The following is a 22,971-nucleotide window of genomic DNA, read 5'->3' as shown; positions in this document are numbered from 1 at the left end:
TCATGTGTGGCTACAACCACAATGAACAGTTTTAAAAACATGGATGAGGTTTGCTGGTGCTTTAGCTTTTCCACTTAAATATGGACACACTTTCCCTTTGCTGGTGCCTGCTTGTTTCTATACTCATATTCCGAGCGGGTGGCACCAACCTGCTCGACGCTGCTGCTGTGACTTGGCGCCTAGGAGTGGAGGTCATCACTAGCTCAGACATCGTTCGCCATTACTGTAGAAAGCTCACCGAATGCCATTCACATACAGCCTCCACGTGCCCCCATGATGTGCAGAGTCTGTCCCTTATGTTCCTAAGGAATATGCTACACCAAAGTCAGCCACGGGGCAATGGTTTTCCCCAAACAATTCTTTCTCTGGCACTGGGAGACCATTCACTTTTAAAGGCTCCTAGAGGCAACCCAGATTTAGCCCTGACATATCCAGGGAAAGGCGCAATTACTGAAAACACGTCCCAAAGCCCCAGCCTCCATTCCTCATGAAGTCGTCTCTCTCTAACGAGCACACAAACCTGTTTCCTTCTGCGCGTTCAAGTCTGTGATCTGCCTGGAATACCAAAATTTGCATTTGCTCTCTTTGTCTTACCCTCCTTGACTCTCTAGTTTCCTGTTCCGGCATTCTGGTTTGAGAAATATCCTCTATTAGCAACAAGAGTTCAATGAAATATTTAAAGGCTAGCAGACTCAACAAAACGTAAAAGGGGCTCTCCAGCTGTCTATGTGGAGCATGGACAGAATGCTGTTTACGCGTGCAAAGAGTATGTGAGCTTGGGGTGTAGGGGCTGCTGGGGGCAGGCAGTATTTAGAGGAAAACAATGTGTAGCAGGCCCTCAAATAACATCATGTTCTCCAGTGTCATTTATTCCGAATCATTTCGTTCAATGCCATTCATTCGACATTGTTTCACTATGATGTTGAGATGCCACAGGAACTTAACCCTTGTTTATATCTAGACATCATTTCGCTTAGTCGCAAAACCTATCAGTGACATCACATGAGGGTTTAGCGTACTTTCCCTTGCACATATGCTTAATTTAATCTTGTTTTTTTTTTCCCTGCAGGATGAAAACATAATGCGCTCCATGCAGCTCTTCGAAAATGTGATTTAACTTGTCAAATACATCCTCGATCAGACAAATGTGAACTGTTCTGCCACACTTACAAGTTGGAGCTACCACTTTTAGCATAGATTGCTCAGCTTTACACTGAGGCATATTATGCAAACCAGCTTTGTTTATTATGAAGCAATCCCCAAAAGATTTGAGTTTTCCATGTTTAAATTTGCATCCTTTTCATAATGCCCCAGAGTTAGTTCACAGGATGGTTTCAGTCACGTCACACCCTGTGAATATAGAATCTGGCATATAGTTTTATTGGTACTTTAGCCATGGGATTATTAAGACCTTCCCATTATCAGTGACTTTGAATTTATTTTATTTTTTTTTTTGCTACTCATTTGGATGTACTCCACCCCAGGATTTTAAGTGGTTTTCTAAAATACTGGCATGTGCATTTAATTTCCAGGAATTAATTTTCATGTTTGTAGGCTGCAGTTCTATTCATGTACTACAGGTAAACAGGATTACCACAATTTAAAAAAAGCAAACCCATGGTCCCAGTGTCTATGGATTTGCTACCTTCTGCTCAAAACATCCATTTATCTGGCATTTTTCAAAACCAAATTAGTTTAACACCAAGTGTCAGCATATGCCTAATAGCTTATTTAATAAGCATTTCTTAATTTTTCATAAGTACGTATCATAGCTAAGGTCTGGACGATGTGTATAATTTTGGATTTGTTCAATCTTCCAGGTTGACTGTTTTCTACTGTCATTAAGTGGAAGTCCAAGGTGCGAAACAAAGTGAGGATGTTTATAGGCGTATGCCAAGGGGCAGGATATCTGTCCTTCAGTATCCAGAAATGCTTAATAAGAAGTAAATTTTAGCCCTGGCTGATGTGGCTCAATGGATTGAGTGCCAGCGTGTGAACCAAAAGGTTGCCAGTTCGATTCCCAGTCAGGGCACACGCCTGGGTTGCGGGCCAGGTCCCCAGTAGGGGGCATGCGAGAGGCAACCACACATTGATGTTTCTCTCCCTTTCTCCCTCTGTTCCCCTCTGTCTAAATATAAACTCTTCTAAAAAAAAAGAAGTAAATTTTAACAGCATTGAAAGCCTATTGCACCCCTTTCCCTGACTTCCTCATGGCGTCTTTATAAATTCATGCCATCAGGGACAAAGAAACCTCCATCTCCCCGATGTGTGCTAGAAACAAGCAAAAATCACTTTGAAAACACCAGTGATTCCATTATAGTGAGAACTCCAATACCAAAACGTAGCTGAAAATGAATACAAGTGCTAAGCAACTTATCTGGCCTGTGTCATGATTTAGCGTACCATAAAACTCCAATAATGCTGATTCTTTTTAACTCACTTAAGCCAAAATTGTCAAGTTGCCACATTACTAAAGATACACACACCTTCAGTTTTGCAGAAATATCACAGAGACCAAGAGGCGACAGGAGGAGGAAACTTGCAACTGTCTTTGCGACAACAAATCAGGTATCTATTCTGGTGTAGAGATAGGATGTGGAGAGCTGCCCTGCTATCACCAGTGTAGAAGTTCAAAGTAGTACAATACATGTACACTGAAATCCGCCATCGCGTGTTTGTGTAAACTCGACGTGCACATTTTGTATTTCAAGAAGAAAAAATAAAAGCAAATAAAATGTTTATAACTCTACTGTATCTCACGGGTTTTTATTCTAACCCACTTCATCATTACTAGATTGAAAGTGGTTTTGCTTATGGCGTTTTCTGGATTGTAGATGTCTTTGCCTGGGGTGGTGCTGACTGCAGGGAGGGAGAGGGAAAGCCAGGCTGGGGGCAGGCAGACGTGCTAGGTGATGTGACCCGAGGATGGGATGGGGCGAGTGAGACCTGAGGACCGTGTGTACCAGACGGGGAGCCAGGAAGCACAACAGATCTGAAGGAGGACGAGCATTTCACAACTGTGACGCTTCAGAAGTTACTTTTATCCTTTCCGATTTCTGCTGTGAGACAATCGAAAGTGAGCCTGCAGAGAGCTCCCCCCGGGGGCTGCAAGGACGGCGTGGAGGAAGTGTTTTCTCGGGCACTTCGGGAATAGGGCGTGCTGCCCTCATGTGGCCGCAACCCTGAACATCCAGCCCCCAAACACCCATCCCCCGGGCAGCGTCTGAGGGCGCGGATTTGGCAGGGGTCTGCTGGGACTACTCGCGCTGCCACGGGCTCCATTCTTGCCCTTAAGACGGAAGGTCTTATTCTTGTTTTTTATTTCTCTTCTACTCCTTTCTCTTGTAAAATGATCCAGAGTCAGCTTCTACAACATCAACACTCAGAACAATGCCCATAAATTTCAAAATCTTTTTAAATTTAACTGTTCAACACAAGCAAGCCTAACAAAATCAATGAACACATAGAAGAGTTTTAAATTTTTAATTTCAGAATCTCTTCATGTACTGAATTCAGGCTACGAAATATAAAAATAACATTTACTTAAATACAATTAACACCTAAAGTTTAGGCAGCTTTAATGAGTTGTAATAAACAACATACTTATGAGAGAATTTATACGTTAAAAAAATTTTAAGTAGAATACTCTGGAAAAAAATATTCCCAAGCATTCTACATTATGAAATACATATTTACAAACAATAAACAGTGAATTCACACATGTCCACTATTTTAAATTTCTATCACATTGATAAATATAAAATCCAGATATGGCAAAATGTCTACAAATAGGTGTATAGCTACAAACTGATTACAAAAGGAATGTTATAAATAAAAGCCATTAGAAAATAAATACAAACACACCTACTGTAAACTCAATAATAGCTGTTCACACAAACCATAGAAATAGGAAAAATAAACCTCACAAAACTGTCCTATATAGAACTTTTAAAAATATCTTTTCTTTATTAACTACGCCTCTTTGTTGTTGAGTCACTTCCTATGATTCCGTGGAACTGTGTATGTTCATCCCAAAGCAGTAAATGATGGATGGTGGCTGCGAGTTACAAAACAACAGACTGAGGGGAAGCGGCAGAGGCCGCCCAGGTGTCTGCGGTCTGCGAGTGTAACACCTGTCACCAGGCAGTAGGAGGATTTTTGGCGGCCCTCTTCTTCAACAACATATGGAGCAGTATGTCGGGATTTTAGCTTTGATGATGATAAGGCATTCCTGTCAACAGAGAAAAGAAATTAGTCTTGTTATTACCATGCAGGGTTCCTCTAATAGGTATTACACTTGCAAAGTCATGTTCAACAGGTCAAAACAAAGGGTCAAAGGTCAAAACAAACAAAATGGGGTAACAGCAGAATGATGAAGTGAGAAGTGAGCTTTATTTGAGTTAAACACAGGTTATCTCTTACTTAAAAAAGATTAACTAGAGAAGTAGTTAGGAACCAGAATACCAATATTTGAATCCAGCTCTGCCAGCCACTTCCCTGTCAAACCTGGAAGTCATTAGGTCTCTGTGCCTGTTTCTGGATCTTTCAAAGGGGATAACAACCCAACCCCCTCTGAGGGCCGTAGTAAAGATTAAATGAGTTTACCCTCTTAAAAGTAATCAGTAAAGCAGCCGGCACGAAACACTTTCCCATGTGATCAATAAAGATCGAGTGGTGTGTAAGCGTGAACCTGGACAGCTGTGTATCACTTAGGAAAAATAAAGAAATCAAGCTCAGAAGGAACCAATTTCAATTTGAGGCCAGTTAAGAGCTGATTAGTTAGTTGTAAGAGAATGGCACTGTGACTGTCACTGATAATTTTGTTTTCCCAGGAGTCCTTCCATCAGTGTGATACCTGCAGGCCCTAAGAAATGAGACACTGTTGGGGGTGGGGGGAGCGGTGAATAATACACTATTATCAAATAGAACCCTCTTGTGCTCCAGGGGTCCCCCGTCCTACTGTAGGAGGGTGCAGCCAGGGGGCCCCCAAAAGAAGGATTTGTAATGGGGTCCAGAACTCAGGGTGTCCAGGAAATATTAGAAAGATATATAGGATGTCCTCACTGCCTTCCCACAGGTGTGAGTTGAGGGAAGGGACACATGGAACAGGGCCATTGAGAGCTGTTTTGCATAGCAACAGCTTTGCAGCTAACCTCTGGGGTGGTCATTTAACATATCTATAGCCTTTAACTGGTTGCATAGATATGTTAAGTAGCTGTGGTCATGCTCTGAGCTGGGGGGATGGAAGGAACTTCCCCCCAAGATGTAACTGGGAGGCAACTGCCCCTAGTTACAGCGCCTGCGTGGGCGCTTGGAGATGATTGGCTCCATGATATGGGGCCACCCCTGCCCAGACTCACAATGGCAGCCCAGTGAAGCTGGAAGGATATGAGAGTGCTGGCAAGTGTAGCCAATTGTGGGAGGAGTTGGAAATGGGGCTGCAGAGGAAGATTGGCGTGGGGATTTAAAACCAGACTCGGTAGCCATTGACGAGAGGACCATACGGCTGTGGCAGTGAGGAGAACCATGTGCTTTTGGCAGAGTGGGGATCCCCCGCAGCCATGAGAAGAACCACCATGCAGCTTTTAGCTGGAGATCCCAGCGACACAGATGATGGTGCTGGGAACCAAGGGAGGCCTACCAGCTGAGCATAGATTACTGGGAAGAACTGGGGGCTGCCTGAGCCACGGACTTCTATTTCTTTTCCTGAGAAATGGTACTCCAGAATGGGCAAAGGGGGGAAGGAAGGACTGTGTGTGTGTGTGGGGGGGGGTGGGGTGTTTTAAGGGACTCAGGGATTTTGATGAAGACATTAAGTCTTTACTCTTAAGTCTGTATAACTTGAATAAACAATTCCTTTCCTTTTCACCAATCTCTAACATGGAGAGCTATAATTCTCTGGCAAAGGGAAAGGTGAACCTAGTACAGGGGGACCCCAGGAGAAAGGGGGGGGTCAATTTGATAACATTGTGGGACCCCCTTCCCTGGTGGCCAATCAGGGAAAATCATGGGAGACCACATGTGCAGTAGCTTTAAAGTAATATAACTACTTGTACATGCACAGTAAAAGCCCACCAACATTAGCCAGGAAGGATGATCTACCCTGTAGAAATAGAGTACCTCCAGCTCATGAGGTCAGTCTCTGCTTGGAGTTGGCCTGCTCCCATGTTCTCTGCTATAAACTGGGTGTTTGGTTCAATTCTTTGTCCCGATCACCAAGAACTTGGTTACCTGTGCCCACGTGTGACAGTCCCCCCCTTCCGTGGCTGCCATGCCTGGGTTTAAACCCCAGCACCAATCTTCTTCTGCAGCCCCATTTCCGACTCCTCCCACAATCAATTACACTCACTAGCAGTCCCGTATTTTTCCATCTCTACTGGGCTGCCATAGTAAGTCCAGGCAGGCGTGGCCCCATGGCATGGAGCTAATCATCGCCAAACTCTCACACAGGTGCTGTAACCAGGGGCAGTTGCCTCCCAGTTACATCATGGGTTGAAGTCTCTCCCATCTCCCTGGCTCAAAGCAGGGCTACAGCTGTTTAACATATCTATACAACCAGTTAAAGGTTACAGATATGTTAAGTGACCATGCCAGAGGTTATCTGCAAAACTGTTGCTATGCAAAACAGCTCTCAATGGCCCTGCTCCATGTGTCCCATGCCCCAGTTCAGATTTGTGGGGGTGAGGACATCCTGTATTTTCTTAATATTTCCTGGACACCCTGAGTTCTGAACCCCATTACAAATCCCTGTTTGGGGGCCCCATGGCTACACCCTGTATCAACACCACAACATTGATATTCTTTTTTAAAGACCTCTCTAAATATTTAAAGAAAGAGAAAGAAATATAAATGTTTACATTTTAGAAGGGAAAAAAAGAACATTCATTAATTTCATGAAGGATTACAAGTATCCAAAGCAAGCACAAAAATAATTAAGCCGAGGGAAAGTCTTTGATATGTAGTAATATGGTATGTAGTAATAACTGATGTAAGGACATTACATAAAAAGTGTCATGTAAGAGAACAAGTAGAGAAAAAAGTCTGAAGGAATAAATACTACTTAATATCCATTATGACTTCAAAATCGTTTCTTATTCTGCACTGGCATGATTCAAAACAGAAGAGACTGAGTAGTGGAAGAGGCTACCTTGGTAACTATCTCCGAGAACCTGGATCAGTCCCCTACACCCTTAGGAGCCCCCCTCCAAATCTTAGTGTGCTGTTTCTGAACTTTACACACGAACTACCCCTCCTTCCTAGGCACACCCATGCAATCTAACACACTGGGCCTGCCCCTGTCTGCTCGCCCCACTCCCCACACCAGTCCACAGGATGTTTCACAACCACCCGGGAAGTTTGTCTGATTGAAAACTGTGCCACAGTAAGCATCTGTCCCCTTGCATTTCACGGGGAGGAAAGGACAAATTCATTCTGCATTCCAATTCTCAGAGCAGCAGGTACATTTGCAAGCAAGAAGAATTCCCTTTCTGCTAAGGAGCAACACTGGACTGGGTGGGGGGCAGTTTGGTGTATCACCAGAAGGCATCTGAACACTAGTTCTCAGCCTAGGACCCCCACACAACAAAGAAACGCGTTATCTAGTAGCTTCGGCAATCCCTCCTCATAAACTTTATTCAAGGCATTCATCATGCAAAGAGTGCCGTCAATTTAAAAAGTCCCCGAAATTGGTCAAATTGGGTAATTTAGGCAAAGTTTAAACTAAAACATCTGCCATTTTAAAACTGTATACAATCATATGAATGTCTGTAACTAATTCCTTCAGAACGTACCTAGAATGAAACTAAGTTTTGCAATGTAACTCTGTCATTAAGATTCGATTAAACATGAGCTCCATAACAAGATGGGAGTGGAAATATTTAGAGGCTATATTCTCTGAACACTTCTTTCGGAAGATGAAAACGCAGCCCTGCCCCATGTGGCTCAGTTGGTGGGGCGTGAACCCGCCAAGTGAAAGGTCACCAATGGGATTCCTGGTCAGGGCACACACCAGAGGCAACCAATTGTGTTTCTCTCCCACATCGATGTATCTCTCCCTCTCTTCCTTCCTTCCCCTCTCTCTAAAAATAAAATCTTTAAAAAAAAAGATGAAAAAGCCTCATTATTTGACATCACACAGATAATAATGAAACCCCCTCCATTCTTGCACCTTCTTGCAGTTAAAACAGTCACCCGAGCCACCCCTGTGAGCACGTGCACACACATGCACACACACACGCACACACACACGTGCTGCCGGACAGGTTACTGCAGACATCGGGAAGAAACCTCATTTCAGTCTACGATTATGAGAAAATTATAAAATTTTAGAAAAAATGGCAAATGAAAGGAAAATACTGTTTTTCAATCAGCTCTCTACATTAATCTCTTGTTTTTGAACTTTTAAATGGTTAAAGCAAAACATCCAAACATTCAAACTGAAGGGAAAAATCCCTGTGACGCCGCCCGCAGAGCTACCCAGCCAGCACAGGGAACAGGCACAGCCCGGAGTCCCCCGGGCCTGGGGCAGAAGGCCAGCGCCGAAACTCCTGTGACCTGGGCAAGACCAAGCGCGGGGCTCCGGGAGGGAAACAGTAGAGTCCACTCCACAGGGTCGCTTGTGGCTGACACGAGAGCGTGTATATTACACAGTGAGTTCTGTAATGTGACTGAAAGCAGAACAAGGATTACGGCTTAAAGAAGAATGCACCACTTACACTTCCGCCGTGCTGCTCCAGCTCCTGTAACGCACTGGTGATGGGCTCTTTGAATTTCTTGTCTCTTAGTCTCTTTGAAAGCTTTAAAAATAAGAATCGGGGAAATAAAATGATTTCAAAAAGCAGTAATATTTACCATAAGTATAAGTAAAACTTAACTAAAAAACAGGCTAACCAAAAATAAAGTCACTGCATCTTTACTGTCCATGAACACACTTAATTGCTTTAGGCTCCAAGGCTGCTTTTAGGAAGTACCTCATTGAAGCATGTATGTAATAGATGCCACTCCATTTCTTGGGAACAAAAATCTATTAGTTTAATTATTTCAAGTAACACCGATCCTACAAAATCTGCTACAGTGTGGTATCCAGAGTAAGGGTTCTATGAAACGGCATACTTTTCCATTTTATAATTTGCAAGAGCATTTGGAGAACTGTGATGGAAAGCTAAGCCTCTAAAACAGGTGTTTTCAATAGCAATATACAATTACATAAGAGGGTGGATAAGCTCTGCCTGTAATTCATAGCTCATCAACACGGGCATCAGACCACTACATTGCTCATTAATTTGTGTGCATCAACTTTGCTTACTTCTCAGCGCAACTCTAAGTTCTGTTCCTCAGCTGCTTTCCACTGAAAAAATCTGAAGAGTAACTGTCCATCGGTTACATATTTTATGAAGCATTAGGATGATTTTGGGTAAGATAATGAGGTTTGTTCTTTGGTTTTCTGTTTTTGTTTTTTGAGGCTTTGCATCATTCGAAGCCGTTGCATCACGAAGAGAAAGGACAGGGCATGGCGCAGAGGCACAGCCACCCCCTAGTCCTCCCAGCACTTACACTCGTGAGCAGATGCTTCAGGTGGTCATTTAGGGAAGGGCCCACGACGACGCTCAGCTGCACCAGAGCATTTACTCCCCTTTCAAAGACCTCGTCATCTGAATGAGCCTGTGCAGTGTTGGTTGGTCAGGGTGTACAGGTAGGAAGGGAAAGAAAAGAGACAGGAAGGATGTGTTAGGAGAGAGGACAAGCCAGGAGAAAAAAAATAAGACTGAACTGAATGTCCAAAATTAGAACATAATCAACCAAACCCAGACTTTAAAAAATAATCTTTAATGAAAGACAGGTAGAAGCAACATACAAATTTTATAAAAAGTGGGACTGAAACATTAACTAAGATATATTGTACCATGCAGAAAGATCGCTGTGAGGTTCATTACTTTCTCTAATTACTCAAAATGTCCCATTTTACTTTTAGTACATCCTTTGAAGGTGTTTTCAAGTAAATGATTATCTAGCTCTGAATAAGAGTGACTTAATTCCGCATATAAACAGAACGGGTAAAAAGCTAATTAGCATGTAATTTGGAAGAAAAGAAAGACATAAAATATCCTCGATGGACCACAGAAAATTCAAAGAGTAAAGAACATACCAGGGCTGCCTTAAGCACGGGGACCAGTCGAGGAAGCAGAGGCACAGCTTTTTCAGGAGCATCTTGGACCAAAAGTAACTCTCTAAAGCCCTCTTTTGACACAAAGGTGTACGGATGTTTGGTCTCTCTCAGACCCTGACAAAGACCCAAAACAAAACAAAATCCACATTTGCTTATGCTAATAAGAAAAATTGAATTCTCACTTATGTAAGTGAGAATCAAGTCTTATTGTTTTCTTAATCATGATACAGAAGTTTAATATTACAGTTTTAAATAAACAGAAAAAATGTAGAATAAGACATACATGAGGCAGAAAGGATCTGTATCCACAGGGAACAAGGAAGGAGGGAAGGAAGGGAGGGAGGGAGGAAGGAAGGAAGGAAGGAAGGAAGGACAGAGGGAGAAAGGAAAAATAATAAGATTAAAGAAACAGAAAAAAAGGGGAAACAAAAAAAGGAATTTTAAAAAGGAAAGAAAGGAAGGGGGTAAAGAGAGAAAGGGAGGAAGGGAGAGAAAAGGTAAATAAAAAGAAAGAGAAAAAAGGAAGAGAAAAACATACTAGTAAAATAAATACATTTTGTATAAATTCCTAAATACTACCTGAAAGTGTAATGCATTAGTCCAAAATGTATGTTTATAAACACCACTTTCTGAATGCATAATTATCGGACCCTTTACCTTTACCATGATCTCCCAATTTGTTTTCCTGACACAAATGTTAAATAATATAAAGGAACTTATTCAATTGTTTTTTAATTCTATAAAAGCCCCTCTATGATTTTCTACTTAAAATGTACAAGAAAACAAGACCCTAGAAAATCCTACAAAAGAAATTAGGGTGTTAATAGCAGTCACCTTGGAAACACACCGTGGACACAGGACTAGCTGAACAGGGAGAGACCAACCACTCATGACCTGAGTTGGTTTGAATACACACCGCTGATGCCCTCCTGACTTGACCAGTTCAACAAAGATGTTCCTCTGCGTTGAGTCTAACTACTTTTACATTTGAAGCATGCATATTTCAACCATTTACCTATAAATACCTGTGTACACTAACCTCATGCTTATAAAGCTGATTAACTGGTTTCTAATAACCATACGCCAATTACCAGTATACGTAGTTCCTACGACAGTGTAGTGTGTTAATGCCTATTGTTTGGCTCTTGATTCAAAAGTAAAGATTCCAATTTACTGATCAGTTACAAAATAACACTTAATGTCATTTTAAAAGATATTTTTTTCCCATAAATACTTAGGAGAGATGGAGTAATTACTTACCTCGGCTAAAGTGATGAGAAGAGGATCAAATGGAAGATTTTCGGGAGGGCATTCCCACTGCAATCTGTGCTTGACTGACCCATGGACCAACCTGCAGTATAAAAACCAGTGAATGTAACAAGAACATCATGTATTAAGCAGTGATTATCTGACACATATATACTCTTTCTAGTACATACCCACATTAAAATTATTTTGTAACATGTAGAAAAACTGTGACTTCAAACCATATTACAGAGACATGTTATAAAGCGATGCCTGTAATGCTGCAAATCCTTACCCTTTCGGCAAAACTGCGGGAAAACTAAACAACCCTGCATTTGCTAAATCTGCAGTTTTGGAGCTCAAGCATGTCACTGTGAGTCTCAATGCAAATGTTACAGTTGATGCATTTCAGTCATAATTATAACAAAATAATCTACTCAGAACAGAAAATACAAAGGGTAATAATTAGAAACAAAAATTTACTTTAGCACAAACATCGTTTCTGGATACAGATCACTGAACGCTGACAGAAATGATGCGCAGTCCAGCCAGGTGTCATCCGTGTGGAAGAGAACGGACTCCAGGAAGGAGACACGGCCCACATGGGGTAACAAAGGGGCAGCCTCTTGATTTAAAGCTCCTGCTGCCGCTTCTTTCTTTTAAGCAACTTGCATTGAGGCACAGCTCACATGCAACCAGCTGCACTTATTTAAAGTGCACAGTGTGGTAAGTTTTGATGTGTGAACATACACATGGAACCATCACCACAGTCCTTAACAGTGAACTTCTTCACCACCCTCAAAGGCTCTCAACTTGACTCCTTCCTTTGTGTGATCTGCGGAACTGCAAGAGGCCTCAGTAACACTGTTTTACATTCCTAGCAACAATCAATTGCTGTGGGTGGGTAAGGAAGTGTAAGAATGTTAACAGGGTTTCAATTTAGAATATCATACATAGTCAGCCAAATCTGAAAACACCATTAAAAACTACATTTCTTAAATATTAGAAAAACAAAGCAAACCAGAAAAGGATGTGATTATTCTTTCCACAATGAAAATAAAATTCTCTATCAATTATATAAGGCTAAAACTGAACATACTCATAAGAAATAAATAATTCTAAAGCCCTGGCTGGCGTAGCTCAGTGGATTGAGCGCGGGCTGCGAACCAAAGTGTCCCAGGTTCGATTCCCAGTCAGGGTACATGCCTGGGTTGCAGGCCATGGCCCCCAGCAACTGCACATTGATGTTTCTCTCTCTCTTTCTCCCTCCCTTCCTTCTCTAAAAATAAATAAATAAAATCTTAAAAAAAGAAATAAATGATTCTAGAGAGTGAAATCTCATAATAATATCTCTCTATTAGTAACCTATATTGCTTTCTTTAAAACAATTCTGAATTCTCTCTTGAAAGGTGGAAAGAATTATATCAAAAGTAAGAAAAAAACAACTAAGGAGTATTGTTACAACAAATGTAATTTTGAAATTTTGAAATTTTGTATACTTGAAATATAATTTTTAAAAAAATAATAAAAACAATGTTATTAAATTGTCAACTTTCAGTTTACAAACAAAATAGAATAATTTATTTGTAACCTGCACAAGCCAATGAATGCTTATACTGTTTTAACAGCTGGTTCAATCAATTTCTTAAATTGCTCGGTGGTTTACTAAAGATCTATGATAATTCTATTTTGGAATTAAAATTATTTTCTCCAACAATGTCCCAGGATCTATACCAATCTAACAGCCCAAAAGTGTAAGTCACCTTTATTTCAACCTCCCTCGTAAATAAAACTTTCAATACATTCACACTGAATATTGTATTGATTTTACTCCATTACTTTGAATAACATGGTGAGTTACAACTTGTATTGATTTTACCTGCAAGGAATACCTCCTTTAGAGTAAACAGCTGCAAATGCAGAAGGGGCTCGCGATTGTTCGCCAAACTGTAATGAAATATGACAAGAATACAATAAACACTACTATCACCTCCACTTTGTCCATATCTAATCAATTTTAATCCTGCTCAGGTCAGAGGCAAAAGAACACCCTGACTTTCCAGCCACTTTCAGCTTCCCAGTGTATCACTGTGCTCAGCAACGCAGCTGAGGAAGCGTCAGTCCTCTCCGGACCGAATACACAACCACTAGCACACTGCGTGTTTCCTTTCACCCTAACTTGTCTCGAAAGGCTTGAAGGTGCCCGAAACCACTTATATAACACATAAATATAATACAGATAAATATACAATATCATAAATGTAATAAGATACCACTTCTCAACCCCTCCTCAGTGTGACTGACCTTGGAAGGTGAGAGCTGAACGGCGGTGCTAAGCGCAGGAAAGCACTGGTTTTCAGCCTTCAGCACACTCCCTGCCTGTGCTCCAGCTAAGTACGGGTGCTCCGGACGGTCAGGGAACCTGTCACTTCCCAAGCCGGCCTTCTGCTTCCATAGAAATCAAGGCTTAGGCTGGGCAGGGGTGATAGGGCTGGAGACTGAGCAAGACCCTCAGAAACAAATGCCCACATGTGCCTGCCTAGATATAAAACTTCACGACTTTCAGTTTTGCTATACATTATTATCTTAAGAATAGATTAAATCTGGACCTACTCTCAAAGGCAATTTAAGGGGTGATCAATCACAGAAGTTAAAAAAAATCACAGCGCACAGAGTTTCAATATAATTGATCAGAAACTAAAGATATAAAAAGTAAATATTTTACAACATGGTACTCTGAATATAATTAAATGAAATAGTCATTGAAAATGTAAAATAGAAACTTACTATGCATAACTAGATAAAAATTTTTTAACTGCATACAATAATTAAAAATACACTTAAAAGTTTAAGTTTAGAATTAGCCCTGTTCCCTCTGGAAAAAAACACATTGAGTAAAAACACATATGAAGTTTCACTAAAATAAAATATCACAATGAAAGATTCATTTGTGAAGCTCAACCCACATTCTGCACAGTAACTCACAGCAACAGCAATGTTTTATTTGAGTTATAATCCCTGCTAAAAATATGCTTTAAAATTTGTTTCTAAGTAAGAATCATATAAGATAAGTAACTGAAAAAGTGTTGCTTATATTGAGAAAAAAATTAAGACAAATCAATTAAATATGGGAAAAGGAAGTAACAGCAAGAAAGTATCGGGGTATTCAGGATTGTAATTTCGTTGACACTGTGTAAATTACAGAAAGAGAACATAGGAACATAGCAAATAGGAACACAGGAAGGAACATAGATACTCAAACTGTAATTTCTTTTTTTTTTTTAAGAGAGACATCATCTTTTCAAAGAGATTTTTTTTAGATTTTATTTATTTATTTTTAGAGGGGAAAGGAGGAAGAAAGAGAGGGAGAGAAACATCAATGTGTGGTTGGCTCTCAAGCGCTCCTACTGGGGACTTGGCTTGCAACCCAGGCTAGAGACCTGACTAGGGAATTGAACCAGCGACCCTCTAGTTTGCCAACCAGCACTCAATCCACTGAGCCACACCAGACAGGGCTCATTTTACTTTTCTAAGTAGATAATGTCCTGTTTCTTGGCCTGTTCATGGTATCCTTGCCTAAGTATCTGGCGTATTTCACCTGTCATCAAAATCAGAGAACCAGCTGAAACCCTAACCCTAACCCTAACCCTAACCCTAACCACTATCATCTCACCCCATGGAAGGCTGGGCCAAACGCACCTGGTGTTGTTGCTCAGGTGTGCTCACTTTTGGATAAGTCACTGATTTACACACAATTATGAACTTTTATGTGCTTAAATCTCATTGTTGTTAAATCTGATTAAATTGCTGGGATAAGGCAAAAGGAAGCTGGCACTACAGTTAGGATTTCTGGTGGAGCAAGTTTATAGATCACAGAAAAACGATTACAGACCTTTATGCAACTATCAAGGCATGCAATTCATCCTATGACAACTGAATATAAGTTTATTCGCTGATATCAGAATGTCAAAAAATCACAGCAAATACAAAATAAGGCTGATATGCAATTTGTTTTCTACCCTACCATACACGCCCAGGAATGAGACAGGATCTACCAACACTGGTTGATGCCCACTCCATACCGGTCACCTGCCTCACTGCCACACCCTCTCCACCCTCCACCGTCGCTGCCACACGCCCTCTGCCTCACCCCCTCAGCACTAGCACCGGAGACCCAAGAGAGGATTCAAACGGTTCAACGGCGTGCTAAGCGCATGTTCTTAGAAAAATCTACTGAATCAGAATCTCCCTTGTACCTACCGGGTTAATTGTTTTAGGGTTCAGTTTATCACTTGGTCGAGGGTGGGCTTTTCTTGCAGACTCTGGTGAACTGGCTGCCGGTGAGGGTTTGCTCTGTTGGACTGCAGTCCCATGTTTTGTCTGTGGACTTGCTGGTGTCCTTTGGCTGTAATCACCTGGGAAAGAAACCCAGAAAAATCACCGCAAAAAAGGTGAACACAATAAAACTCACCCCCCGCCCCCCATCCATGCGGATGCCAGGACGTGTCACTACTGAAGTTCGCCGCTTCCCTGAAGCATCAGCGTGCCGTACCTGGCGCTCTGCTTCTCAGCCGCACGGCTCCGCGGCACTCTGACTTCTGCATTGCTTCCCCTGGGCTCCTGCAGGCAAATGAAACTTGATTTCAAAAAATTTTGAGGAAATTCACTGACACTAGAAAGACCAAAACAGAATACAGTATAAAATACAGTAAAAGACACACACAAAAAAACCATATGATGGTATGATACGGAGCAAAATACTTGAAAAGACTAATGAGAAAATCTATTTATTGATTATATCAATACTTACTGAAATTGATTATATCAATTCCAGTAAGATCAACGACAGCAAATTTAAAACTGGCCTAAAGAAAATAAAATGTGTAAAACCACATTTTCCCTCTTCAAATGATCAAATTTACTGTCAGATACTCAGTTGCAATTCTCTGGTCACATGCAGAAAACACGAACTAGATTTCTGAAGAGTGGCTGGCACATCCCCTACGGTCTCCACGTTCTCTGGCCTCTATTTTTCCAAAGTCCCAAATGTCATCGCCTGCATACCAAGTCCTACTTTTGCAGTGACATAATAAACTGTCCTACTCAATGTCCCACGAGCTCCTTGACTCGAACATAACCCAAAGGTTATCATACACACTGAAGTTGTAAATCCCTTGTTAACTCAAGGAAGCACCAGTTTTTTGGCCCATCAGATTGAAAAATTTACAGATCATTGCTGTTTCCTTTTCCTTTGCTTCCTTCACTCAACCCTGTGATGTGTTCAACATGGTATGGCGAGGCAGAAAGAGCTCTGGGCTCAAATCTGGGTTTGCATCTCCTCTCTACCTATTATGAGGTTCAGGAATTCAGGCAGATTATTTAATCTCCCTAAGCTTCGCTTTCCTGATCTATTGAGAGGAAAATCAAGCCTATTAAAGCCCTGGTTGAGTCACATTATCAACCTGCTCACCAGCCAATGGAGGTTCACCTCTCCCTCTTCCTTATTTCCCTTTTCTGGTAATGAAAGGGGTCTACTTCATAACCCATGATTTCCTGCCTAATCAGTGATTTCTAAACTTCTATCTCTACCAATGAATCCTCCACCACACACACCCAGACCCACATACCCAGCTGCCTGCTGGGATCCCCAGGCCAAGCTCCAATCCTAAATTCCCATGGCCTTTCCCATCTTCTGTTTCTCAAATGTTCTCTTCCATGGCCCTCTAATTTCTGCACTGCTTCCTTCGTGTGTCTACTTGATTACTTCCTCTGTCCCTTGCAAAACACTCGTCATTCCTTCATGAGAGCACTCTCCACTTCACGCCTGTGGTGCAGCCACATCTGCAACTGCACTGTAAGACCTTCCCGTATGGCAACACAGGTCAAGTCCTGCTATGCTTCCAAGGGAGAGTCTTTCAGATATTTGAGGACAACGACTCTCAGTTCTTTAGTTTTCTCTTCTTCAGGATAAACACTGATACTTTCTGAAGCGATTCCTTGCATGAGCTGATTTTAACGGATTAGAAACTTTCACGAGGAAGACCAAGCTCCACGTAGCAAGTGAGCCTGATAATATTTCAACCATGATGTGAGCCGAGTGCCTTGTAGAGATAAACATCAGAATGCTGCTGTGCACAGAACTTTAAATTCCAAATGTTTTAAATTTAATACACTGACTTAATTTTCTCATCCTGTGACCAGCAGATGACTGACTTCCCAACACCGCACTTCGCATTCATTCCCAAGGCCTTTTCTAGAAACATGGTCATTCACATCTCATTAACTTCATCAGATAATACTCTAAGACAAGCCAAGGCAAGCTTTAAACACACTGACCTAATACAGCACTTCCGTGATTGTTTAAGAAGTCCTTACGATTATTCCTGGACTGTTTGGAGAAGCTCCCGCTGAGGAGCAATACATTAAGTTTCTATTTTTTCAAAAAATATGTGCCTCATTTCCAACTCTACAATTTGGGGTAACTGCAATAACTATTCTAAATGTTGATGAAGACTAACAAAGTAATATATGTAAAACATTTATGGATGTGTTTGGCACACAGTAAGTACTATATTGAGTTTTAGCACTTTCTTTATAATGATACAAAGTGGTTTGTTGTATCACCAATAATAGTGGGGTTAAGGTGATTAAATAGTTTCCTTCTTTCTGAAAAATCTGGTTTAATAGCTTGGATTATGCCAATTTGAAGATCCAGTTTAAGATTCGTCTGTCTTGATCGTAAACTGTCATAACTGACATGGTTGAAGACGGTATTATCACAAAGATGCCTACCCACAATCATAACAAGTGCCTAGTTTGCCATATCAAACCAGGGCACACATTTTCCAACACTGTCTAGCAATTCTGCAAACATTTTTGTTGGAACAATTAAATCTGTACACTCTGTTATGTCACAAAGGTGTTCCTTTGAAGGTACTAATGGGAAGGTACTGCATTATGAACGACTTCAAAAAATTAACCGAAAGTCTTCACTTCACTTTTAAACATGTTAAAAAGTGAGTTTCCAAAGGTTTTAGTATACAGGACAGTTCTTATGTGTAATGTACTTAATTTTCAGATACCAACAAACATCCACACAAACACACAATGATGCAAACATTTCTATGGCCACTTTTGAAACACTTTAGTATCTTTCTGAAACAATAACTTTTTTCCTGTATCAGTAAAAGTATCTCCTTTTGCCTTAAAGACAAATTTAGTGGGCTCAATTTTTTAAAAAATATCTGGTAGATTACTGACAACAAACCTGCAGCATGAGTTGTTTGTGAAGGAAAAAATGCTTAATTTACCTTATGCTCAACCACCCTTTTGAGTGCACTTTCATTAAATAACATGGAAGAGGGTGGTGTGAAAGAGTAATATTGGAAGGAAGTGAAAAATAAAGAATTGCTTTATGTTATAAATATTCTAAGGCCACAATTCTTTTACAAAGCAATACAAAGACTCTAAAAAGACTCTAGAATCCACAAATCCACTTAACCCAAACACATAAATTATGTCACAGTATCAGAGAGCTAGCTCCACTGTGGGATCCTCACTTTCCCCTCACATTTCCTTAGCTGTAGGCATCTGTGTCCAAGCTAGGAACGCATACCGTTCTTTCACTGTTTTGAACAACTTGTAAATCCTCTTTTTCTCTATATGCACGCCCCCCCACACCCCGCACCCCGCTCTGAGACCACTGCATGAAACTGCTTGCTAAATTCTCAAGGGCAGATGCCACATTATTTACTCTTCCCTAATCCTATTTAGAAAGTTCCAAAAGCGTAATAGGCGCCGCACTAAAGTTCCTTCTAATTCCAAAGCACAGAGACATACCCCAGTAACCACCTACTCAGTCCCCTTTTACTATCAAGAAAATCCAACGGGCCAGTAACAAGGGCCTTAAAATTTGCTTTTCATTTTCCTAGCCTCTATTCCTCCACCACCATACGTTTCTTAGTATCTAAAGCCATTTTAGGGCCAGGGTGGTACCAAAGTTGGAAAAGAAAGAAGGCATGTAGTGGGAAATGGAGATAAACTGATTGTTTTTTCGTAAGGAGGGTGGAAGAAAAGGCGACCGGTTTCAATTAAGGCGAACGGAGGCTACTCCGGGCCAAAGCACGACCCCGGAAAAGAAAGGGCGAGCTCTCGGCTCACAGCATCTCCAGGGTCCTTAGCAACGGAGTCCGCCAGCCCTAGCAACAGGCCGTAACGGAAGCCGGCTAGGCCCAGAGAGTCCGGGAAGCGCCGCGGAAGCCCCGCACCCTCAGCCCACGGCTCTGGGCACCCGTCCTACCGCGCCACCCGCCCCTGCGACCCGCCCACTAGCCGCCACCCTAGACGGGGCTTTTCACCGGCGCCCGCTGGGCCAATGCGGCGGTTCCCGTGACCCGTCGCCTGAGTTTGGGAAAAAGGAGGCTGCGCGCGATCCCCGGATCTGGCGGCGCCGTGCGTGACGTCAGACGCACGTTCTGACCACAAAACCAATAGCAGGGAAGTCGCAGACAGGCGGCGGCAGAGGGTTGCCCTGGCAACAGGCGCCAGAGGTGAAAAGGGCAGTTCCTGAGCTAGCTGTGCTGTCTGGTGACAAAAAGGCACCTGATGGGGGTTGTTTTAGGAATGAGAGGTCCAGGGAGGAGAGCGCTCCTCATTCCATGCGTTGCCGCCTCTCTCCAGTGGCACACTTAAAATGCTCAGTGTTCACCAGGTGTCATGCCCTGGCCCAGGTCATCTCGGAGTTGGGAACCATGAACTCCAGCCTCGGAGTCCTCAGGGGAGAAAGCCAGTCATCGCCCTACCCAGCTGTAGAATTTCATTTCCTGTCATATCTTACTAATCATATGCTACTGCGTCAACTACATAATACATACCTATTTTAACAATGAGAAGCGTGTGCTTTTGTACTCCAGGTATTTAATAAAACAGATGTTGGAGGAAAATGTGTGTCCCCTTGTGAGTCCACCAAGAGCAATTTGGGATGTCATGGTGAAAAGCCTACGCCCTTTCAGACCTGTCTACTGCATTCCTTCCTAAAGTCCTCTTTTGTTGCCAACCTTAACTGTTTGCTTAGACAGGAGCTAACTCTACAGTTGCCATTGTCTGAACACCCCAGACAGTGTAATCTCTCCCTGTCTTTGTAACCCCATTCTTGCTCCCTGAATTTGCTGCCCCAGAGGCACCTTCCCTAGGCTGCTGCTAGCAAATCGTACTAAGGACTCAGGAAATGCTCTCTGAATAAATGAACGAATGGATTCTATAATTTCTCTAATGTTCCGTGAACTTTGCAGACATATCTATCTGAACATTTCATCTTAATTATGATGTATTTAGCTATCTTCTCCACTAAACTGAAATTGTCTCCATCAGTTTCCTATCCCCAATATCTGGCACAATGCATGCTTAACAGTGCTTTTTAAAAAGCAAAATAAAAGAAAAAAGATCCTATTTTTAGCAACTTTCACCTTATTATCCTCTTCTCCAGCTTTTTCAAGATTTATTATATCTCTTTTGCCCTCTTACTCCTGGCATTGCCAGAGTCAGACTGAGCAGCACCTAGCTTATCTTCATTTAAAAAATAAAGAAACAGGTTCATTGGCATTTTGACTTTGTGTGTATATCATGCAGTAATGCAGGGGGTACTTTCTTGGACATACTAATTTGAGAAGCCTGTGAGACATCCAGCTGAAGCTGGCCTGAATGAAGTTCACAGCTCCTTTCTTAATGGCCAACTTCAGGACTAAAGGTGTAGAATCTAAGGTGTTAATGCACTTTCTCTGTAGTTCCCTTAGACATTAATAAATAGCCCCTTGGTAACTAACACTTTGCTAAATTATTCTATGTTTAATGTATCAATACATATAGAAAGTTATAAACTAGATAATACATCAGATAAAAACTCAGATTTTTTTCTTACTGTTTCAATACCTATTTCACTTGTGAAAATTTCTTAATTATATCCATTTAGTCACCAAGCATTTTAAAGTAAATATCAGGGGTATTAATGGCTTGGCCTTAATTACATTAAAGGAAATCTGTTTCTTTTTTGTACAAATTACAGACTGACTGATCATTCCCAGTTATCAGGAAATGAGATGTAAGACAACTCATTTTTTTCTGTGTAATTTCCAGGACACCCTGTCAGGAAATGCTAGACATATAATCACTGAGTGTCCCGATGGAAAAATTAAATTCTAATTTTAATTATTTTCCACATGGAAAAAATTAAGCCATGATGATGGTTACGCCGGTGAAAGTAAATGAGACCAACACGAAGGAGCATGAGGGCAGTATTGTCCAAGAGAAGTAAAATGTGAGTCACACTGGAAAGTTTTCCCTTTCTAGTAGGCACATTGTTTAAAAGTAAAAAGAAACAGGTGACATTCAGTTTAATAATATATTTGTATTTAATGAAATATGTCCAAAATACTATCAATGTGCAATAATTATGGAAATATTAGTGTGATGTTTTACTTTCTTGTTAGTATGCTGAGTCCTCGAAATGTCCTGTGTGTATTATATTTATAGCACATCTCCATCCAGACCAGCCCCATTTCACTTCCTCAACAGCCACACGTGGCTAATGGTGACCACTGGAGTGTAGGAAAATAGAGCTATGTCCTCAGATAGTTGTACAAACACAGAACCAAGTGAAACAAATGCATTGTGTTAAGTGGTTGCAGAGTACGCACTACATGTAGCACATATCATTAGGTGTTGGAAAATAAAGCAAAATGTAAAGGGAAACTAAATAAATTGGCTATGAATCTCTGACTATGGAATCGGCGCAAGTAGTGGCTTTATTTATGATTCATAGTTGAATTTGGCTTCCTTTACAAATTCCCCTTTAGTTTGTGAAGAAACTTAGGCTTTCTTCTCCTTGGATATGAGTTGGGGAGGGAGTGGTGAAGCTGAGAGGGGTGAGGTGTCTGGTCCTCTGTTGTCCTCTGCCTCTGCTGCCAGCTACTGAGATGCCCTTTGACCTTTCTGGTCCTCCACTGGGTGTTCACGAGCCACGTAGATTGTCCATGCATATCTTTCATTCCAGATTCTCATTCACAGTGAGTTTTAACTTCTGCTTAAGCTCTTGGGAAGTATTCTGTTCTTCACATCTGCAGTGAGCGAAACCCACCTATTGAGTTGCACACTGTAGAGATAATGGGAACCCACAAGACTGTCTTCAAGTCTTTCGCCTAGATACCCCATGTGGCCATTTCTTTTGACCCTGAGACCTGCTTGGCTCAGGGGTATCTAGACCCACATTACTTCTGGGACATCACCTTGGGATCAGGATGACGGTTGGGGAGGTCAGGGCACGCTGCCTCTTTGCACTCGGATCTGGACCTGGACTCTGAAAGATGGCATATTCTTCAGACTCTTTCAAGCAATGACTAATTCTTGCACTTGGCTTTTGAAACTTCAAAGCCAAGAATTGTTCTTGTGGTCAGTGTTTCTTTATGATACCACCCCCCAAGCCAGACTCTGTGTCAATAAACATAAAATAGTCTAGCTGCAGTCTCCATGGAAGAAGTGCCACGGGGTAGCAGGAAATGTTACTTTTA

The 22,971-nt window shown here is 41.6% G+C and overlaps 2 protein-coding genes across 6 annotated transcripts in view; one reads left to right on the top strand and one right to left on the bottom strand.

Annotated features, from left to right (window-relative positions):
* KCNIP4 (potassium voltage-gated channel interacting protein 4) overlaps positions 1 to 2,719 on the top strand; it is a 409,866-nt gene extending 407,147 nt beyond the window's left edge. For all 4 annotated transcript variants that reach the window (XM_045834300.1, XM_045834298.1, XM_045834299.1 and 1 more), the window contains exon 8: positions 1,070 to 2,719. In XM_045834300.1, coding sequence (XP_045690256.1) covers positions 1,070 to 1,117 — 48 coding nt within the window. In that variant the 3' untranslated portion in view covers positions 1,118 to 2,719. The remainder of the gene's footprint in view (positions 1 to 1,069) is intronic.
* A 793-nt stretch (positions 2,720 to 3,512) lies between these two features.
* PACRGL (parkin coregulated like) lies at positions 3,513 to 19,849 on the bottom strand. 2 transcript variants are annotated; one of them, XM_045834457.1, is made up of 9 exons: positions 19,768 to 19,849; positions 15,963 to 16,030; positions 15,671 to 15,825; positions 13,290 to 13,357; positions 11,426 to 11,516; positions 10,145 to 10,279; positions 9,553 to 9,660; positions 8,715 to 8,795; positions 3,513 to 4,231 (listed from the first exon to the last, which is right to left on the bottom strand). In XM_045834457.1, the coding sequence occupies exons 2-9, from the start codon at positions 16,012 to 16,014 to the stop codon at positions 4,175 to 4,177; spliced, it is 747 nt and encodes a 248-aa protein (XP_045690413.1). In that variant the 5' UTR covers positions 16,015 to 16,030; positions 19,768 to 19,849; the 3' UTR covers positions 3,513 to 4,174. The 2 variants fall into 2 exon arrangements, with proteins under 2 accessions (XP_045690413.1, XP_045690414.1); XM_045834458.1 differs by having other exon boundaries at positions 15,963 to 16,082; positions 19,768 to 19,830.
* Positions 19,850 to 22,971: the final 3,122 nt, after the last annotated feature.

Source organism: Phyllostomus hastatus, unplaced genomic scaffold (genome assembly GCF_019186645.2).
Source record: "Phyllostomus hastatus isolate PE091 unplaced genomic scaffold, TTU_PhHast_1.1 phas_contig_196, whole genome shotgun sequence".
Classification (NCBI taxonomy): Eukaryota; Metazoa; Chordata; class Mammalia; order Chiroptera; family Phyllostomidae; genus Phyllostomus; species Phyllostomus hastatus.
This window is presented reverse-complemented; position numbering and strand designations above follow the sequence as displayed.